This window comes from Corvus hawaiiensis, chromosome 6 (assembly GCF_020740725.1).
Source record: "Corvus hawaiiensis isolate bCorHaw1 chromosome 6, bCorHaw1.pri.cur, whole genome shotgun sequence".
Lineage (NCBI taxonomy): Eukaryota > Metazoa > Chordata > Aves > Passeriformes > Corvidae > Corvus > Corvus hawaiiensis.
Genome location: NC_063218.1, coordinates 7,958,269 through 7,980,685, shown reverse-complemented (window position 1 = coordinate 7,980,685; position 22,417 = coordinate 7,958,269). Strand labels below are relative to the sequence as shown.

The following is a 22,417-nucleotide window of genomic DNA, read 5'->3' as shown; positions in this document are numbered from 1 at the left end:
GTATAAATTTTTCTTCTTGATCTTATATTAATTTGGCTTTCTTTGTTCATAGAAGGTTGACAAATTGATTATTCATAGTTTGCCATGTCAAGACTGTAATTCCATCTAGTCTTTTTAAACTATTATGTTCGAGAAACACCCCAGATCAGGATTAAAGTACGTTCATAAAATGCTAAGGGGTTGGAATGGGCCTTAAAGATCCTCTACTCCCAACCCCCTCTGCCACGGGCAGGGACACATCTCACCAGACCAGGTTGCTCAAGGTATTATCCAACCTGGCTTTGAACACTTCCAGGGTTGGGGCACCTACAACCTCCCTGGGCAACCTGTTCCAGTGTCTCACCACGCTCACAGTAAAAAACTTCTTCCTAATAGCTAACCTAAATTTTCCCTCTTTCAATCTGTACCCATTACTCCTTGTCCTATCACGACAGCTCCTGACAGAGAGTCTCTCTCTGGCTTCTCTGTGGGCCCCCTTCAGATCCTGGAAGGTGCTGTAAGGTCTCCACAAAACCACGTTCACGTTTGTAAACATGTGTCCTTTTCTTGTTTGAATCTAAAATGACTGTGCTTTCAATTTTAAAGTGATAATCAAAAACCACCTAAACTTGTTAGAGAGCCAACACTCAAAAGCAATTCCTTGGGAGGAGTCAACCTTCAAGAGGGCCTACTTCATCTTATTTCAAAATTATTTTTGATGTCCATAAGAAAAAATTGTATATAGATCCTGTGTCACTTCTGTATTCAAATTAACCATCCATTTCACAGCTGGACACATCCTGAAAACTTCTAATGTGGTCTCCAAAGCGCTGTGTTCTTCCTTTTATCAGCACAGCACGGAGGTCCTTAAGCCAGAGAAAACAGCCCCTTCGTTTTTGGAACAGAGATGTAATAAAGCTGTGCCCTTTGATTATTCTCCAGAGCAATTCCTTTAGTTTCCCAGAGCTTTAACTACAATGCAGATAGTCCTGAGATTAAATGTGTGTGCTTGCACAATCTTTACTGGCTCATTTAAGTCTTCCTTCAAAGCATTTTGCATCTTTCAAAAGCCAACACCAATCCAATTGGCTGCTTAAAATGCAGCCTATTACAAAAGCAAAGCTATAAGCTCCTGACAAAAACATTCACCCTTTCATACTAATCACAGATAAAGTGGATTTGGCAATAGATAATTAGAGATGTCTAAAAGACTTCTGTATTCTGATGAAATTTGAATGCTTTCTCCAATACAACGTAAATATTTAATACTAAATAAACCCAGAAAAAAGTGGTGAGCCACTTATGCTTAAGAAAATAAATGTTACTTTAGACAAAATCAAAAGGAAGGTTGGTTTCAGTAAACTGAACTGCAGCAGGAAGTTGTTCATGACACCATAAAGCAGGAAGCATATGTTTGGTTAATCATCAGACCAGCGTAAAAATGGACTAAGAAGTGGTAGTAAACCCATATACATGCACTTTCAAAACACAATTCATACCTACTTGTAAAGTAGCAATTTGTACTGCCAACCAGAGAATACTATCAGGACAACTTCTCTGGAATAAACAATTCTCTCAGCAACCTATTTTCGTATAACAAAGAAAAAAATAAAAAGAAAATTCAACTGCAAAATAAATGAGACATCAAAGCATGCTGCTCTCAATAACATTCCTTAAGTGTCATATCTTGGCCAGTATCCCAGGATACCCTTGGAAATTACACATTGCATCTCAATGGGATTCTTTCAACAAAATATTTTAATAAATAAATTCAGGTTTTATGCTAACTTATTTGATTGAATACAGCTTTATGGGCATTATGTGCAACAGATGTCAGAGCCTGATGGGCTTTTGTTCCAATTCCTAATTATTTGTGAAACTGCCATTTATAAACACTGTCACATAGTAAGACCAATGAATAATCCACCTAAAAGGCCTAAGAACGACTCCATTCCATTCTGAAATGGCAAAAGTCAAAGTTTTAAAACAACACCAGGTTTCAAGGACAGCTCACAAAACAAACAGTTCAAGTGTTCTGCACTAAGGTAAGGAAAACCAGCAGCTTTGTTTATTACCCACCAAAATCCAAGTATGATGTGCTTAACACAACCTTTTGCCAGGTATAACTGCACAGTCTCACTACCATCAGTGAGAAACTGGTAGCTGTTCACATTTTCCCAGATCTTCCTACCTCTAGAATAATGTGTAAATAATTTCCACTTTTGCAAGAGATATTGTCAGCTAAAATAATAAAATACAGACACTCCAATTGCAGAACATTTCCTAGCTTTCCTAAGATTATTTTTACCAATCCCAAATGCAGGCCATGATCATGCTACTGTCTCTAACCCATGTACAAACTCTTGGCACCCTTCACACAGAACAGGTTTAGTTCAAAATCACACGAAAGCAGAGGGAAGACTCTGATTTCAGAGAATATAAGAGAACAAACACATTCATTTATTTTGCATATTATTGGAAACACTAGAAAATTAAATCCCTAAACTTGTAAAAAACCCAAGATGCTTCTAATCTGGATACCAGAAACCTTTATTCAGAAATTTATGATTAACCAGCCAAAATTCTTGTGTACCTGCTCAGCTGTAAGAGTTTTAAAGGATTCTATTCTTAAAATTAGGCAAATATTTAAGTTCCCAATGAAGCGATGCCCTCAATAAAGATTTTATTGCCATTTTACCCTGTTTCAGTGATACAGCAGAGAAGAGATTATATGCTATAGGGTGCTTTCATATCACATGCTTAAAAAGATGAAATGAGAATCTGAAAATTTGGCTTATGATTTCATGTTTCTCTCTGATAACTTTACAGCATCAAATACATTAACATTTCTCTCATTCCTATGCTTTTATTTAGATTGGATCCTAAGGTAACAACAGAGTAACTCATTTTAAAAGACAGTAAATACGCCTGCAGAATTCCTGGCACAAAAGCAGAGGATCTGTCAAGTCTTCACTTCAAAAAACACCAAAAATGAACAACGAAAAACACACCATTAAGTGCATTTTGTTTGCAAATATCGTATGCAAACAAATACTGTAATTACTTGGGTTGAAGAAAACTAATAGGCTACTACATTTTTTCCTTCTAATACCAGGAAAATTATCATTATCCTGACAGCATCCTTGATAGACAGATATCAAGCCTAGACCTGAGCGTTTTCAATGACAGTGATTACAAAACATGCCTTCCTGGATTGTCTTATTGCTTATTGGTAAAAAAAGTTTCTTAGTGTTTAATTTTAAAAATACTTTCCCCACCACACATAATTTCTCATTCTGCCATTGATTACTGATGAAATTAAATGATTCTGGCCTGCTCTGTAACGTTCCTTCACATTTTGTGATAAATGGTAATTTCTCTCCTCAGTTGTGCTACCCTCTGCATGAACATGCCCAGCCCTCATTACCTTCTCTCAGCTGTTATTTCCCTAAACTTTCCATCATTTTTGTTTGTTTAACTATCTCCAGTCGATTTTAAACACTGCATTATCCTCCACACTATTTTTGAAGATAATCAAGAAAATTCCACATCATCGGCACCCTGGAGGAGACATTACAAAGATAGACAAGGTTTGCAGAACAACAGCACATCACTGCAAGTAAAAGGCATATGCCACCCAAGATGCCACCCAAGAAAAACTTTTTTTTTTTACCTATAAGGATGTTAAAAAGCTGTATTTTAAAACTACTGTGATAATTCTTGTGCAAAGGAAGCATCTGAGTTAAATTTCATGGTGTCTTATAATACACTAGGACATAAACCAGAAAAATACATACAGGATTAAGTTTCCATAAAGCCCAAATGATCTGGCATATGAAATAGGAGAAGGAATTTAATCCACTCCTATAATGTGGTCAGGGCACATGACTTCCACTCTGTCTCCATAGCTGCCTGCTACAGCCACCGAGCCAGAATAGCAACCGTGGCTCCTGCAGGCCACTCGCCCGGCTCTGGTGACCCATCCCCGGCCGGCTCTCGTGGCCAGAGCCGGGATGCAGCCACCTCCTGGCGCAGCTGTTGGGCTGCATTCCTTACTCCCCTCAGCCAGGGATTTCTGCCCTCGGCCAGGTAACTGCAGAGCACAGAGCCTGGATACCTTCATCTCCTCCTTCTAAGTTATGCTCATTTTTAACCTGCCTTGAGAGCCTCCTCCTGTTTGTCCCCAGGACTGGTACCTGCAGGATAGAACAAGCTGAGGTGTAGATTGCCTTGGTTTCCTTCACCCTGTAAACTCACTCCTGATAGAAAAATACATTTTTCAGTTGTCTTTGTAATAGATAAATTGTAAAGTCATTTTTTCCAAGGAAGCAAATTAGATTAGGAATTAATTTCTTTTAAATGTGAAACAAATTAATCTCTCTACTTAAAAAAAAAAAAAAAAAAGCAAATCTTGCAAGGCAGGAATATAAGAATAAACCTAATGTTTTTTTCATGAACAATTTTTAAGTCAGGAACTATTGCTGAGTCACTGTGACATGATTTTGAGGGTAAAACCACAGCATGAATGGGGCATGATGCACATGTAGAGCTGCAAATTTTTCAGTCCAAATGCTTTTTACTCATCACATGATATTTTCAGAGGTGAGAGGAACTCACTTAACTACCTTGCACACTTCAGTCTCCTCAAATTTGTTTTCCTTTAAATGTAGTGAACTTTACAGTGCATTTTTCATACTTTCCAATAGAGAAGTAGACATAAAATTGTTTTGTCAACTAGGAAAAGGTACAGTTGTGTCCCTGTTCTCAAGCGTTGTTACTCAAAGCACAGAAGAGAGCACGTGACTGTACACTGACCTTCATCTGTTCCCAAATTATGCCTTTTAAAAGCCTTGAATCTGTTTAAGGGGAGCTGCTGAAACCTGAAACGAACGTGGTCTATTGCTTTATAAAGTAGATGAATGTAGAACTTAAGTATTACATTTCAGGCTCTTACTGTACTAAATATAGCAAAATTAGGATGAGGGAGAATATAACTGTAACCTGAGTCTGGTTTTAGAGAATAATTTTTTGTTACAGGTATCGATGGTTACTCTGTAAAATTTAGTATGTTTCTATTTCTAACAGAAAATCACCACAAATTTGCAGAAGGAAAATGTTCTGATAAAGACTTTTATTTTTAAAAGCCAAGTCCTTAAAAAAAATTAACAGCTCTTCAGCCCACAAATCATACCCCCACAAATTGCTAACCAGTTCTGACAGACCCAAGTCTAAAAAGAATCTTGAAATACACCTTGCATCTAAATTTCCATTGCTTGCACTCTGCTTGATTTTCATCAGGATATGTGTGACCAAACACATCATTTGAGTGTTAAAGGAAAAATTATACTTAATTAGAAAAGAAAGCAGTGCAGAACTGCAGAAAGCATCTTTTGCTGTGTGCCTAACACAACAGACCAGAATTATGTAGCACTTAGGAGCACCACCTCAATAAACTTGTTCTATAATTACCATGGAGAAGAGGTAATCAAGGATTTTTGCTTCTCTTCATTCATTTTTAGTAAACTTCACTGTTGTTTCTAATGACATAATAAAACCTTCCAGTGAGCTCTGATAATGTTCATCTGCATGTTTCAGAGAAAGATTAACTTAAATCTGCCTCCATAGGACAAGAACAATAGTAAGCTCATTATTTTCCAACAGAAAAATGGCTTAGAAATTGGCAGATTTCTTGACAAGTTTGCAAATTTTTGACAGTTTTCAGATGGGAACTGTAACACTCATTAAACATTTAATATGCTTGTAAAATCATAGAAACCTTCAGGATATAAGCGACTTTTAGAGATCATCTGATCCAATCTCCTGTTAAAAGTCACACTAGCCTCTAAGTTAGGCCTGATTTCTCAGAGCCTTGTCCAGTCAAGGTTTGGACTTCTCTAAGGATGGAGATTCCTCAGTCTCTCTGGGCGAATCATTCCAGGACCAAACTACTGTCCATGGGTATGTCCTTGTGTCCTGGAGCTTCCTTCTGTTACAATTTAAACCTAAATATGGTAAGAAATACTGCTTCTTTTGTCTATCCTGACACTCAGTTGACTTTTGACAGCTAAGGTTCTGAAGGTTTGCCTTGGCCACAGTTTATTGTGTGACTAGTAATAAATTGCACGTAACTATTTTTATCTTTAAGTGGCTGGGGGGGATTTGGAATAAGCAACTATTTGTTCAACATAAATTACAGAGGTGACTTCAGGACTGGTAACTCTAGTTCTAAATGATCTTGGTCTTAAGAAAGCTCAGGAACCACATACTGTAGACTCATGCCCAGATCTGCAATAATGGAATGGAACGGAAAGGAAAAGTAATACCAATTCTGCTATTTTAACTTGTGCTAGAGTTACACCAGCCTGCATATGGTTAAATGATCTTGCCCTACTGCAACATATAGTGAGATTTTAAAAGATGACTCACACCCAAGGCAAATGAAGTGACTACTGCAGTCTTTGTGTTTTTGTCTTTGTATACTTTAATCAGCTGTTCATCCAAACAGTTGGAAAGGATACATTTATACAACAATAACTTCATCTCTCTTGGTAAATATTTTCCTGTATCTTCTGATACAAATCTATTACATATTGGCTTATATTGACCTAATTTGAAATGAGACAGAACACTGAGGTCCCAAAGGAACCCAACACACAAGCTGTCAGTTCACTATCATGCAGCAAGGAAGTCAGTCTTAAGCATGTTTACTTGTGCTGCTGAAAAAGGATGACAAATAAAGACATGGGTTAGACACAATGTCTGGTTTTGTATGATTACACAGTTGCTTTTCTATTCATCATCACTGAATTTATTATACATATCAATTCTATGTAAATATATAATATATACATGTGTTCTTTACTGATCTGGAATTCCAACATGCTCAGCTCAGGTAAACATACCTGTTATAAAATCTTGGAGCATTTAACAGTCTTACAGCATTTTCATAAGTAGTAAGTTATGAACACTTATGGAAAAGTGTTATGGAAAAGGGATCTTAATTCTGGAAAACATCTACAATCTTCCTCAAGCAGACATACACACTGGGAAATCCTGACCAACAGAACATATGTCCCAGAAACCTCTCCTTCAATATTTATCCTTCATTAACAGTAATGAACCACTAAGAGCTCTCTCAGTATGAATTTCTCTAGAATCTTCAGCAACTAGTTAACATGACTTTTCCATATAACAAGCATCACAGCTATTAACATACAGCAAAATATAGGGCTTTAATGAATTATAAGGGATTTTGAATCTGACTAATGTATTGGATAATAATTGCCTTCCTAGTCACAAATAAAATTTACGTAAACCCATGGATTTCCTATGCAGAAAGTTCACATTACTACCTTTGGTGTCAGAAGCTGCAATGAATTTCCTTGTGAAAGAGTGTTAGACATTCTGCAGTTCAACAGTAGTCACTAATAAGTTCGGGTGGCAGCTGTTGTACATCTGAAGCTAACAAATGTTATGTGACCAGAGATGACTGGCATGACACGTGGCCATAGCCTTTTTATAAAGTTATGTTCTCAACTATTCTAAAAATGTCCACAAAAGTCGTTCAGAAATACTGTTCCCAAGAAGTTCATGGAAAACTGATCCTTTAATACTTACCCCACTCAGTTAGTTGCATATATTCACACATTATCACAAAGTGATAAACTAAAGTTTAAACAAAAATAGTCATACAAATTCATCTGGAAGTCATCTTCTCAGCACTGTGACTTGAGGCTGGATTCACGTGCTTGAATGGGCATATATTAAATTTCCAGCAATCAATTATGATTTCAGCCTTTGTATCTGCTATCATAAATTCAGGCACACGCCCATATGGACAGACAAAGTGCAAAGACAGAACTGTCTTCCAGGCAAATTCCAAAAGCAAGTGTGAAGTTCAGTATTGAAATATCACTCCCTCTTCTGTCCTCATTCTCAAGCAGTACAGGCATTTTTAATCTAGCTAATACTTTCCCAGTCCTCCTGAAAATTTTACCTTCATAATCTTTATACAGATAAAAAGTGTTGCTAGAATTTTATATTCCTCCCAGGTACCCACACACATCTAAAGACTCATGTCACAAAAAGACTCATGTAAGGACTTAGAGGGTTCCAACAGAGAAGAATTTCCCTAAATGTAACTGATTTTAGTTATTTAATGCACACAAAAAACACATCTCTTGATGTGGTTATGTTCATGTCACAATTTATTTTAGTGTCTTGCTACATTTTTTACATTTAATAGATTTAGAAAAGCTTTTTCTTGGAAAAGTATTGTCAGCCTTGCTTTTTATTTTTGTATTCTAGTACCTGAATTTTCAGCAAACAGATTAAATATTAATGCTTTTTGAAAGACATATAAATATTTTAGTTTGTAATAATACTGAGACTTGGTCGGTTTAATATATACCTTATTTGTTATAATCTTGTATGAACTGATCTTTGAAGTTGGGAGTTAATTGCTTTTCTTTCCTGATCAGAGAAATACATTTGGAAAGACAGAAGAAAGTCCTTCCTTCAGGTAATATATTCCCACTCAAAAAAGCGGATTTCATACAATCCAAACTTTCAGTTCCATCTTCTATGTAATCATTAAAATGTACAATAAATTCTGTGTTAAAACTCTTAGTATCTGAATAGTCAAGCACAGACAAAACTTACTGAAAACATAATAAACCACAAGGAGATTTTAAAATTTCTGCTAATTCCATCTAAAACAGTAGACAACTACCTGCAAGTATTACACAAGAAGTGAGAATTGAAGAGGAAACTGGAGGAAAGACAACATCAACAACATCTGACCAATGAAAGAGAACACAATATAAAACAGAACACAAAGACAGTGGGAAATAATGTGATGCCATTGTTACCTGTCATGTGTCCTCATAAAATCCCAGAACTTCTTAGTGCCATTCTGGGGGGAAAAAATTAAAAATCAGTCAAATCAACTCCAAGTGAAAAATTACTTTAATGGAATTTAACAAAACTTAAGAGGTATTTCTTTGAAAATTTAGTACAGCTGGTTTTATTGAAGATGCCAGTATTCTGGACTTTGACAGTATTACAGACACTGAGAACTGTCTTAGGACAGTTTAAAATCTTAGACCCACAATATTATGATGACAGCTAACGTAAGTTTATTGTAGTTTTCAGGCCCAGCATCAACTTCAGCTGCCCATTCAAGGTGCCAGGAAGCCATAAACAGCTATGTTTTAATCAGTAAAACAACCCACAGATATGTTCTTCCATGTCCAGAAATGGTCTTACCTTGAGAACAGTTCAGCACTTACTTCCTAACTAAACTCATGTGGGATCCAGGAACAAGACACCTTCCCTCTAACCCCTCACAAGGCTCAAAATAGGAGTTTTATCCACACCTAACATGAAGGGGTCACTCTACACAGCAGCTGTTCCCCTGCACTGCTAGTGGTGCTGAGGGCACTGTCTCGCAGCAGGCTTGAGTCACAGCACTCATTCAAGAACTGGGAGACATAAAATGGCTGATTTTCTCAAGCTGGGCCAATTCCTGTCCTCTGCCAGTTTAAAAAGAACAGTATCCACTACAGCACAGCTGACAGTGATCTCTGAAAACAAGCATTCTTTCACAGCTGTAATGAGCACGTATACACTTTGCTTACATTTTCATTCTATGGTCTACAGTTACCTATAGCAATTCATACACACCAGTTAATGGAGATGCATATAATTCTTTACTCTGTTTACTGGAAGCGTGATGGTATTTTTCAGCTCAAATACAACTCAAGAGATTTCACTCCCAGGTCAGTTTTAAGTCTATGTTAGGAATCAGTATGAAACCAGAGGAAATTCTTGTGGTTGATACCTTTTTCTTATTAGCAACACAAAAACGAGACCTGTTGAAGAGCTACATACCTAAAATATGCTTAACGTGAAAAGCAGCACTTGACTTCTATTATAAAGTATGGTTAAATGGATGATCAAACCCTGAGCAACTGGTTAATGATTTAAAGCAGGTAAATGTGAGCAATGAGAGAAGAATCAAGTTCAGTTGGTGGGTAAAGGTGCCAACCAATATAGACAGGCACTTCAGCTCTATTACAGATGTCATGGCTACCAAGTACACAACAGCTGGTGGGGATTAGATAACAAGCACTCTGGTTCAGAGATTAAGCCCCTGAGCTTTATGAGTTTACCAAGCTTTTTGGAAGAGGGACTGTTTGCTTGCTAGCTGGGTTTTTCTTCATTCCCACAACTCTAATTATAAACAGTTGTTCACCTCAAGAGAAACTCTAATCCATGCTTCCATTGGTGTATGCACATGCCTTCTGTTAGCACTGACAGGAATTGAATGTGTGCATTACAGGAGAAGTCCTGATATTGTTTAAATGCAATATAATGTTGAAAGAGAAATAAAGACAGCAAAATCTCAGTGTGAACTGAAATATCAAAGCCATTGCTTCCAAAGCTGAGTGTATATCCAATTCATTCCACCTGGTGAGAGACAGAGGAACAACTTAGATAGGACTATGATACAACACACAGCTGCAACATGGGCTGTGTTGTATGGTAAGATGATTTAAGGTACTAAATGTGCAAGGTCAGCTCAATCTTTCTGTAGGTTTATTTCTACCTGTAAGCAAGGTATTTGTGGGATTTGTTAGCAGATTGCTGAGCAATTTTCCATTTAACACAAAAGAGTTGGAAAACTGAGGACCAAGGGTAATGTCTTCTGCATGTAACTTCGTATTGTTTCTCTAGTCTCAACCTTCCCCTGCTCCAAATTGTAAGATGTGCTACCATCATCCATTCTCCCTTTTTAGTGTCCACTCTGGAGAAATGTAGGTGTCCAGCTGATGGAGATGGCAAAAAAAGCCTGAATCAAGTCTTTCCTTGCATAATTTAGGCTGTTAGTCCTGTGATACTGCATTCTAACATAATTTAGGCTGTTAGTCCTGTGATACTGCATTCTACCATCCCACCAACAATCTTCCTGGCTCTTTCCTCTTCCATCATTTTGCAAATTATAGAACCTGATTGCTTTGGAGCACTTAAGAGAGGGTTTCAAATAGCTGAGGAAAATTACACCCTAGAGAATCATCCTCATACAGATGGGATCCATCAGAACTGAATGACCTCTTCCCAAGGATGAGGTCCATTACCATTAACAGAATCTACCCCACAGACATGCACATAATTTTTAGCAGAAAGTAAAAGAAGGAACTTAGTACCTAAAAAGAAATTAATCAGAAAATAAAATCTGTATTTTCTATTTTTTAAGTCCAGATAAAGCACTTTCTCTAGAACAAGATTTGATTAGTCTAAGACTCAAATTCAAAACCAGCCACCGGCTAAATTAATTTGAGTCAAGACATTGGTTAGTATCATATACTCTGACCGGACAATGCTTATTAAGATATTTTCTGCCTGTATTTGAATAAAAAAATTATTTCATATGATCAAGTTGCACCTGTCCAAATAAATAAATCAATAAACCAATGAAACATTCCAACATCTCTTTGTTTACAGTGGCAGAAACTCAAATGAGCCCCATTCATGCCCTACTGTCGAAGTCAAATGTAATTTGAACCCAACCGTATAGAGTTGGGTTTCTATTGTGCCCAATGCATGGTTCTTTCCTAACAGACTGGTAGGAAGGTTGCTAATTATTAATAGCATGTAAACAGTTACCAATGGTTCTTATGCTGCTTTACATACTTTCCAGAACATTAATTCCAGCCAGCTTCTAACCAACTATATCAAGCTGTATGTAGTATCTCTATCTTATCTTTAAGACAAAAGTATTACTTGCTGAACTGATCAAGATTCATGCTTTTAAAAGCCAAGTGGCTATGATTACTTGTTAAACTGCTCCAGTCTATATATCCTGGTCTTTGACAAAGCTCTGCTATCACCACAGTTACAGATAGCTGGAATATTAAAGGTATCAATGGTCAACATGACTCCCACAAAAGAGAAGTATCTTTGAGAAACACAAAGGCTCTCTCAAACCCTTAACATTTTTTCATTTTAATAAGCATATGTAATTGCATTATTATAAGTAGTACATTCTCAAATGTCTAATAAGGAACAATCACAGTATCTCTCAATGAAGTAAGAACTGAGTGTAACTGATTGCTGGGAGATTTAAACACTGATGACAGGAAGGAGAAAGGATTATATTATGACATTTGAGAAAGATTAAAAAAATTATTCTTCAAACAGGAGATGTGCCCTGTGATGTTTATACAGACAAATATGTCGGAAGTATTTTATACTAGTTTTAATCTGTTCAGAAGTAGTTCTGATATATGCAATAACCTAGTGTAACACATAATCGATTTGGTAAATCTTTAATCACAAAGTAATCACACTCTAGTTCTGTGCTCAGTGATCAGGTTCTGTGATGTTGCAACACTCAACTAGTGCATATAGTACGTGTAAATTAATAAAGCTGTATTCCAGGAGAGGCAGCATGTGAGACAACTCCGTGTCACATTACACAGAAGACAGATCACTTACATAAGTACTAATTGCATAAGAAAGCCATACCAGGTCAGACAAGATGTCCATCTTGCCTGGCAACCTGTCTCTAAAATTTAAGAACAGAGAAAGCACACAGCAATGCTTCTCCAGAACACTCTTCTAAGCCTTTGACAAAAGGCAGCTGAAGAGTGGCAAAAGACAGTGCCTCAAAAAGGCATCCAAATTGAACACGATCCTCCCCCAACTCCAAAAAGCAAGCGCAAACAGCCATTTCTGTACTACCTGAATGCGCAAAGTGTGTCACAAGACCATCTTGTCTGTAGGACTGATTTGGTAATGGTATTGATAACTTAATCAGAGTAACAGCAGCTCACCCCCAGCTTGACAGTCTGCACAAGGAGACTCAATGTGTTTTGGTACAAGTGATTCTAGGACAACCAGGCACAGCCAGATGCTCTCTGCTAGACAAGTGTTGACAGTGGATGCAAGTTCAGCAGATGTGACTCCTGCCTCTGCAGAGCTGTTAATGTCACCCATACTTGATCTTCACATTCTCTGTCCTGCTACCACCCTTGAAATCATTTTCCTAAGACTCTTCCTGCACCTGCTCAGTGCCATAATTACAGGCAGGAGTCTCTTCACACCGTCTGGTATGGGTAAGTTGGACTTGTCTGCAGCCTATCAAAATACCACTCTTTTTCCCACATATCCTCTGGCTAAAATGCCTTAAGGATGACTGTGCCATGGATACTGCTGTCCTTTGCTTTCCTCCACCACCTGAGGCAATATAATATCTGAACAACAAGGTCAAATCACTGCCAGAATACCTAAAGGGTAACTCTTGCTTGCTAGAGGAACTCGCCTAAGACTTAGCCCAGTCAGGCCAATAAAGAAGAGAAAACGGACTTGCTGTGCTAATGATGTAGAAAGAAACATTCACTGGCACTGTATGGTGACACGGGGTATGCTCCACATGTCACAGATCCTGGACAGGCTCTGACACAAGTCACTGGGAGTTTCTACGTTTCATTTGGGGCAGCTTGAACGCCTTCCTCCTTCTTCTCCCTGAGGGCAGTGCCCATGCGCAGTCCGCCACCTGAGAAGCTCTTGAACCAGCTCTCACATGAGGTAATGTGTCTGCACAGGTACCAGTACTCATCACTGTTAGACTGATACTATCCTGGGCTTTCAAAAAACCCCCAACCCAAACAAACCAACCCCCTCAGTCTGGCTGTGGTGTACAGCCCTCCTGGGACTCACAACTTCCCTGTGAGAGAGAGATGTAGGCCTTTCCTCAAGGATTATTCTAGGAACGAGTTCCTTTTTATAAATAATTTAATTGAATTAGAGCTGTGGTACCCCAGTTATAAGATGCTACTGAGTTTCAAGGTGAGGAAGAGAAAGGACAGTGGTGTTGCAGTCCATGCCATGCAGCTTATGGTAACCTTGGTATGGTGACACCCACGCTAAGGGCTGACACTGCAGAAGTCTGTAAAACCATGAATGACACAGAGACGGTGAATGTGAAACAAATACTCACTATTTCTCATAATACAGAAGCACTATGACATAGCTGGCTACCTGGGAAAAAGGCTGAGGTTTTTCTGTGCACTGATCTGTCTCCCCTCAATGAACCAATGCTCAAGTCCTGCAGCTGCACAGAAAGGTTTGCCTTGCTTATGTATAAAATAATTAACTGAGAGCTTCTGAAAGCACTACATACAAACTGCATTACACGTATGTTTTAAACATGTGCAGCTAAAGGCATATTCTTCTTAGATTTTATTAAAAGTTTTATTCTGAAGAGTAAACAGAAAACCTGTTGGTGTAACAGGTGAAAGAACACTCACAAAACAGCTTTAAAAAATGTTTTCTTTAACTCTGCGTAAAGATTTTTTCACAACATCCCACAAGGGGGTATAAAATAAAACCTCCACACACAGGTTTACAGTAACAGATTTCCTGTAGTTGCTCTTTTGGGAGTTCAGATAATTCCACAAAACAAAATTTACATTGGATTGTCACTTATTCAATGACTCCTTGAAATAAGCTCTGGACAGAGAACACATGACTGAAGGAGAAACAATCTTTACCCAAAATCTACTTAAAGCTTCTCCTATATTATTTGCCTTACACAAGTATTCAATAATTTTAAAAGTGACCAAATTAAAGGCACTGCCTTATGTCATCTCCCATGTTTATCGACAGAAAACTTCTGCTTGGACAGAAAAAGTCTAAGTGGCCAAGAACTGTAAAGTTACACCAAAACCACCTCAGTAAAAGGGTTTAGTACCTTGTATTACATATTTTTGAGGAGAAAGGTAACACACTGTGCAGGCAGATCACTTATAATGCCGGAGACATATGTCCAAAATAAGCAAACTAACTTCACATATACCACTAAAAGAAAAAGAAAAAAAAAAATCTGTCCATGACAATGATTAACTTCTTTTTGTTTACATTACAGGAGAGACAACATGAGGTTTGGCGACCCATTGTGAAAGGCACTAAACACACGTAGTGGGAACAGTTCCTGTTCAATGATCTTACAATTCAGTTAGAGCTCAGACAAAAGCTGATGTAAACAAACAGAGGCAGTTAAGAAAAATTACAAATACATTATGATTTAGATAAGCTACATGCACAAGTTATGAGGGTTAAAAAGACAAACAACAGTCATGATTTCCCAGTCTCTACCAGTTGGACTGGGTTTAAAGCAGTCACCCAAGAAGCAAATGTTCCATATTTGTGAAAAAATCCAACTGGAGAAGTTGAAGCAATTATAAAAATAAGTCTGTCCTTATTGCTCCATTTACTCTGTTTCCACACTCCTAAGGCACAAAAGCAGTTGATGTCCTTAATGCAAAGGGATAATGAGCATTCTTCATGTAATAAAATAACTATACTACAGGTACAGAAAAAACAGATAAGAGAATTAATTGGCAAATAACGGTCTTAAACCAGAGGCAGCAAAGCCAAGCAAGTGTGAGGTCCCTGTTTAATGATTTACATGGACCAAAGCAGTAAAACTCCCTGGAGGAATAATCAATTTTTTGCTTTTTTTTCTGCACTCAAAAAACTTTTTTAAAGGTTTGAGGGTTATGCTTTTCTTTCAAAAAAAGTAAAGCTTGTTTTTCTATTGCACTTATTTTCACATTCAATCAATCTACAAATGTATTCACACAGTTTAGTATCAATGTGCAGAGCAATGCCTCTGTCTGGAAATTCACCATTCATTCTCCTGTTGAAGCATCTACTTGTTGCCCAGATCTTCATAGCAAGAGAACACTGAACTTGTCATTTTAGCAGATGGGCTTTTGTCAGGTTAATCCAGATGAGCCGTGTGCCTGGAAAGTCAAGTAACTGACTCATGAAGACAAAAATCTGCACCAACACAACCAGCTCCTGCTGCCTCCTGCCGCCTCCTGCCACCTTTATTTCCTTAAGTGGTCTCAGCTTAATGCTTTTCAGCCATATTCACCTTTTTATGACCAGTGAAAGCTGTCAAGGGATAAATTTTCAATAAAAGTAACTCAGTAATTCAGAATTTTTTGCTTTATGAAAATATATGGTTCTACAACAGCAAAGATGTGTATTATCTGCTGCTTCTCAAGTCACAGATCCTGGGCTAAACAGAGTGGACTTCCCCTATGGTGAAGTCATAAAAGTTATGTCCTCATCCCTCTGTACACGAACCTTTCTCTTCCTTTCTCCACTCACTACTGAAGAAGTGCTGCTATCAGTTGAGGTTTCCTTGTTACATTTCTTTTTTTAGCCTAATGGAACCTGATGTCACATCTGTAGCAGTTTTCAGTGGCAACATACGAGGATTGATAACCTAATGTAAACCATTTCTTGTCAGCTAAATTATTGATGCTGGAACTCACTGTTCTATAGAATCAATACAAAATGTTTTCAGTGCCCACAATGATGTGCCCACAAAAACTGCACATCCAGGACAAACTCAGGACTTTATTCTTCTCACTTCACTATCAGAGACAATTAGATACCAAATTACCTTGCACTGTCTGAACACTTTTCACAGTATTTTCAGCACATGACAGAAATTATGTGAATTAATTTAAAAACAAAAAATCGCCCCCAAAATACAGTTTGGAATTTTTTTAAAGAAATAAAGCATTGGTAGTAAGCACAAGGCTGTGAAATCTGTATGAAGAACAGAAATCAAACTGAGATAGACAGCTAAAGCAAGTTTGGACTTCTGAAGTTTTCCAAATGATAATAAAGTACCTATTCAATACACTTTAAAAGCTTCATTGTTTCCTGTTGAAAAAAATTTTTGGATTAATGAGTCAGTGGGGTGGATTTTTGTTTATAGAAGCTAAAGAATTGCCATGCTGTATCTAAAAATCTTCATCCACAAAAAAAACCCAATGCAAATGAACAGTCAAAAATTGAAGAACATTTAATATTCAGCTTTTTCATCTAAAAGAAAAACCATGTCCTGAATAGACTACTTTGCATCTGAAATCTGTTTGAAATAATGACTTATCATAATTCTTTTTGTCTACTTGAAAGGTTTGATTTGTAGCAAGTAAGGAGAATACTGTCTTCTTTTTATATAATTACAGCCTTCTTAGAAAGTTCCACATTATCTTTCAAAGTGAAAGCAAGCACTTTCAGCTGGCATAAAACCAAGCAACTCAGTTAAAAAAATGCATTAAAATCGATAAAATAATTTCAATTTGCATTAGTTGAGCAATGTTTTTTTTCCCTTTTGAATGTATACATTAGTATTAGAGAACTGTTCTATGCTGGGCTATCTTATCACATTAACTACTAATTCAAATGCAAAGTTGAAGTCACTGTGTCCTGGGGTGCAGTCCTGAAACAGTGTAAGTCAAACAAAACCCAGGCTGCCCCTTTTCCTACTTGAGCTGCACATCTTTGCTCTACCCTTACCCCACCACTGAGATTTGTGTGGGCTGATTCTGGGAACTGACCTGATTGAAAAAGGGATTTTTCGCTCCAGAAAAAAAACCAACCTGATGAAAAAATTATTTAGTAGAATGAAAGTGAAAAATTAATAATGAAAAATTATTAGTCAACATGAATGTAATGTCATTTTCAGATTGCAAGTTCTCAGCAGTGACTATTAAACAGAACAGCCTTGGTCTACTCACAACTACTCCAAGAGGACAGAGATGTGTCTGATAGGGAGTGTTCTACAGAGAGAAACATGCACACAAAAAAGCCTAAATTACCATTTCAGTCCACACCCACTAATCCACTCCATCAGACTGCACACGCTGGAGTAAATGAAGCCTCATCTTCAAAAGCAATTTGCAGAATTACTTGCTGATGTTGAAAAACTACTTCAAAAGAGTTTAAGTGTTATGGAATTTTACTGGGTTTTTTAAACAAGCCACTGTTTAAGCTCAAGAGGAAGGGGGGGAGTGTTTGCTTTTTAAACAAAGCTTGTAATATTTCATTACTAAACTATCCAGAGTGTTTATTTTAAAAGCATCATGATTACAAATAATGGAATTTTTCAGTTTTTAACTTCCCTATTCAAGTATTTCAGTTAGAGATGACTGACTTTAGTGCCTTTGTGGAACATGCATCCAAAAATACACAAACTGATGACTTTTTAACAGTATTAAAAGCGAACATTCTACCTGAAGCAAAATAGCAGTGCTGCTAATTGGCTTTAACTGACAATATTAACAGTTTCAGAAGTAAGACTGAGCTAGTGAAGTCCATGGGGACAAAACATCCTTTACACTAAAAGACATCATGCCAGCCCCAGCTGACACAGCAGTTCTGGGCAGGGCAGGACGAAGTTGCTGTGGTCTCACTACACTCATTTTAAGGCTTGAACAAGAGACTGGAGCACTCAGTTCTGTGTGACACCCAACTCTTGGATGCATGGGCTTCTTATCTGAAATTAGCTGGAAGACATAAAGGTACTTCTTGAAGGAACCTTAACATATACCAGTGGAGACCACACCAGAGATACCTCAGGAGACATAAAACCTAAGGTCATAGACTGTAATTTTTACAACCCATATCAATTTTCTCTTCAAAGAGAGGGTTATTCTGGTAGGAGTGTGTAATGAAACTGCAAACAGATGGTTACAGCAATAGAATTTACTGTTCAAAGGTGCAATTTTTTCACACTTTGGGAGGTAAAATAAACAATGGAGAATGTATTCATTTATTCAACTGTTAATGCAATACTGGGCCAAGCCACTTTGTTCATTTTATGTACATCAACTGCCAGAACAATTACAACTAAGATACCTGATGTGTAAGTAAACTTTCTCCTATAATCCTCTGGAAGTTTACTTTTCAGGTCACAGTTTGTTTTTTTGTGTGTACTTTTCAACAATGGAGTTGTTGCAGTTTACCTTGGCATTCAGCTATCATTAAGATCGCTTACCTTTGAATGAAATTTATAAAACACTAGAATTAAGCACATTAAATTAAATCAAATCTCCTTTCTCACCTCATTTTTCTGTTTTTAATACACATCATTATCAAGAACAATTGCATGTACAGATCAAACATGCTTTATTCCAAGGCAAATCCACAGCAGTGCACTGAAATCTATACTACAAAGAATAAGGACATGAAGAAACATAATATGCACAAAGGTCAAATTTACGACTTTTCTCACATCATTTTACTGCCAAGTCAGTATATAATTTAAGGTTATAAGTTGAGATACAGATGAGGGGATTTCCTAGTATTAACTTAAATCCAGTTCTGTACAAAGGAACCAATTGCTAACAGGTAGAGTCTCCAGACTCCTCTATCATTGCATACAAATGATAAAATTTAAAGTGAATATTCAACTGTTCTTTTACATAAATTCCTGTTATATGATTGAATTTTGCTGCATGTATTTTGCCATTTTCAGTAAACTGTGCTTTCCCTTTGAAGTCTCTGACACGCTTTCTTATTTTGCAGGAATAAAAGGAACATACACCTTCCGTATTTACAAAATTACTTTCACTACTTTTTCCGGAACACTGTAGTAAAACTTAAAACCTGAAACTTTGTCTGGACATAGATAAAAATATATTCCTAATAACAAAAGAAGTTTTAACAGAGATAACATAATTTGGAAACTGTGCCTTCAGCCAATGTGACAGCAAAATACTTTACTGTAAATAAGTGCTGTACCTTCAAACAGATGTATTGCACATCTCACACTTGTACCCATACTTGCTGAAAACCTCCCCAGGAAAGGCCTTTTCTCTAATCTTTCACCAGTACTTTTCTGTTATTATTTAAGAAAAACTCTCACACAATTTGCAGTAACTGTAATAGGAGGCTGAGAAACGTAGATCCAGAAGGCAAATCTGCTGGCTCCAGTTCAGAGAATAAAAGCCAGGGCAATACCTCAACCAAAGGCTGCTGAGAACTCCTGGGTGTTCTGTGCTTCATTTCTTTTTCTGGAGTTTTCCCTATTTGTATAAATTGTTGCATATTCATTTAGTTGGAAACAAACAAACAAACAAACAAGCATGGCCTTTGTAGTTCAGTAATAAATGAATCTTGGAAACATTGACATGGGTTCATAGCCCTACTCCCAGTTTATAGTAATTAATGAATAACTTGAAAAGATGAGATTTAAGAAAGCACTTTTTAGCATTCAATAACCTTCACCTTTAAGACCCTCACTATAATGATGTAAGAATTGAATTTAGTCTTTACTCTGGACCACTGCAATTTCAGCCAAATGCCAGAAGCCCCCAGTTGCATCTAAACATTTTTACTGAATAATGTAATTTCTGTGGTGGGACTTAAACTGTAATATTTGTCTAGGATTACAGAGTTAGTTCTGTTCTACTACCTGATGGAGCAATGGTGAAATTGAGACTGATTTCTGAAAATTCCTTTGGAAAATGACACTTAAACTCCTAAGTTATTAAAGACAACATTTTCCAAACTTCTAAATTTTACTAAGACACACATAACTATAAGAAAAATTTTTTTTTTTTTTTCAGAGATACCAAAAAAATCAAAAACATCTCCAAGAAACCTGTTTTCATCTTTTCTTGTCCACTGGCAGCTGCTTCTTTTGATGAGTTACCAAGATAAAGGGCCTGACTGAAATTTCAGACTAGTGATATTTAATGACAGGCAGGGGCAATAATTCTGCACTCATCATAACATACCTAGATCAATCATGTCTGTCTGTAGTAGCTGCTTCAAGACAGAGTGAAATTCAATATAAAGTACCCATTGCAAGTTCGAGACCCCACAGTCGATGAGAATTCTCACTGAATATTCTTGAGCCCCTTCCTGTACTCATCCTGTGCACTCATTAGTCAAAATAACCTTTCAACCCTTTAGGAAGAGGACTCTCAAAACGCTACACACAGGACAAACACTGCTTTGGTCCACACCACATTCCCACAATTCATGAGTCCCTGGCCAGTTATTGGTATAGCACAGCCTCATGTAGGATCTCTGACTCAGAGAAAGATTCACCCCCTGACTTTGCTGGGATTTAGGGCTTTTACCTCATCTCTGCAGGCACAGCAAGGAGAGAAGCAAACACAAGTATAGTAGGTAGAAGGAGAAAATGAATCTTAAAATCATCAGTCCCAAGGCAACCACTACGCCTACAAGCATAATTTCTTCTCCTTTGCTACCCTGGGTCATGACCCTCATCCAAGAGAGGAAGGAAAGAAACTGTCCTTTCATCATTAATTTTGCTATGTCATTCAGGAAAACAACACTAACAACACCATAAAACCACAGTTTAAGTTGCCACTGGTATTTCAGCCAAAAGCTCATCACCACTATCAATTGTCTAATATTTCTCATTACCTCTTTAGTCATTCTAACAATCCACTGCAACTTATATAGGATCTGATTAAAATCTTTTCTGGCTGACAAAGAGCCAGCAGGAAAATAAAACTATCCCTCTTCCACCACAAAACTGGTCTACTCCATATTTAAATAGATAAAAAATCTGCATTCAAAAACTATGCAGTTGATGAACGCTGTTCTAATCAAAAAAAACCAATCCAACTACTGACTGAAGTGTCACCTGAAGCAGAATGCTGATAAGAAAAACCCTGTCCATAGACTGTTGTATCATTAAAATTGGATTTTAAAAAACCCCAAACAACTCAAAAAAACAATCCATCATGCATAACTGCAAAGTTACTTGGTCTTCCTAAAGCACCTGATAAGCAATATCAAAGATCACGTGAGTATGATTTTAAAATAGTTAATAAATCTATTCATTTGTATATATAACTTACGAAGGACAAAATACTTGTGATGCAGCAATCAAATCAATGCAGAAAATACAGCTCGATGAACTGTACACCTTGCCTCACACTCCAGGCTGGTACCTGCCAACAAAGAACCAGCATTGACAAGATTGACCAAGGTTAGTAGGCAGCACTTGGGACACCCTGAGTTTCATCAAAGTTGGGAACAAAGCCAGGTGTAGCACTGCCATGTCTCCATGGGGAAGTAAGAGCAGGGAAGGACACATCCTATACACCAAATCTCACAGGAACTCAAAGTTACCGCTTCCTCCAAGTATGTTCATAGACAGGGTCCCAGGATTTTGAACATGTCTCCTCAGCAGTTCTGAATACTGTGAGCATGTTAAAACTATTTACTAGCCACTTCTGTTGGCTCCTTCAATAGAACAGCAAGACACTTTAAGCTCTAAGACTTTATTCTGAGCATGCAATGGCATGAACCCAGCATATACAGAAGAGCCTGAATCTTAGACAAAGAATGAAGGTCACAGGTTCACTCCACAGGGTCACCAGGGCTGGTCTGAGAATGAAGATGCAACATCCACAACTACTACAGGCAATTACACACCCTCCCTTGCAAGAGCAAGACACACTTTTCTCCCTAAAAAGTATACAAAACATACCACTGCAGAAAGTTGTTTCTCTTCCCTTTCATGCTCTCCCCAAGGCACAACTGTCGGGTGTGGTTTGTCATCCCACTTACTGCAGGACTGGAAGGC

General features: G+C 37.4%; 1 protein-coding gene across 1 annotated transcript in view; it reads right to left on the bottom strand.

Annotated features, from left to right (window-relative positions):
- The window catches only part of NUDT14 (nudix hydrolase 14), a 60,532-nt gene that overhangs the window by 23,493 nt on the left and 14,622 nt on the right, over positions 1 to 22,417 (bottom strand). Inside the window, exon 2 of the mRNA XM_048307678.1 lies at positions 8,850 to 8,893. Coding sequence (XP_048163635.1) covers positions 8,850 to 8,893 — 44 coding nt within the window. The remainder of the gene's footprint in view (positions 1 to 8,849; positions 8,894 to 22,417) is intronic.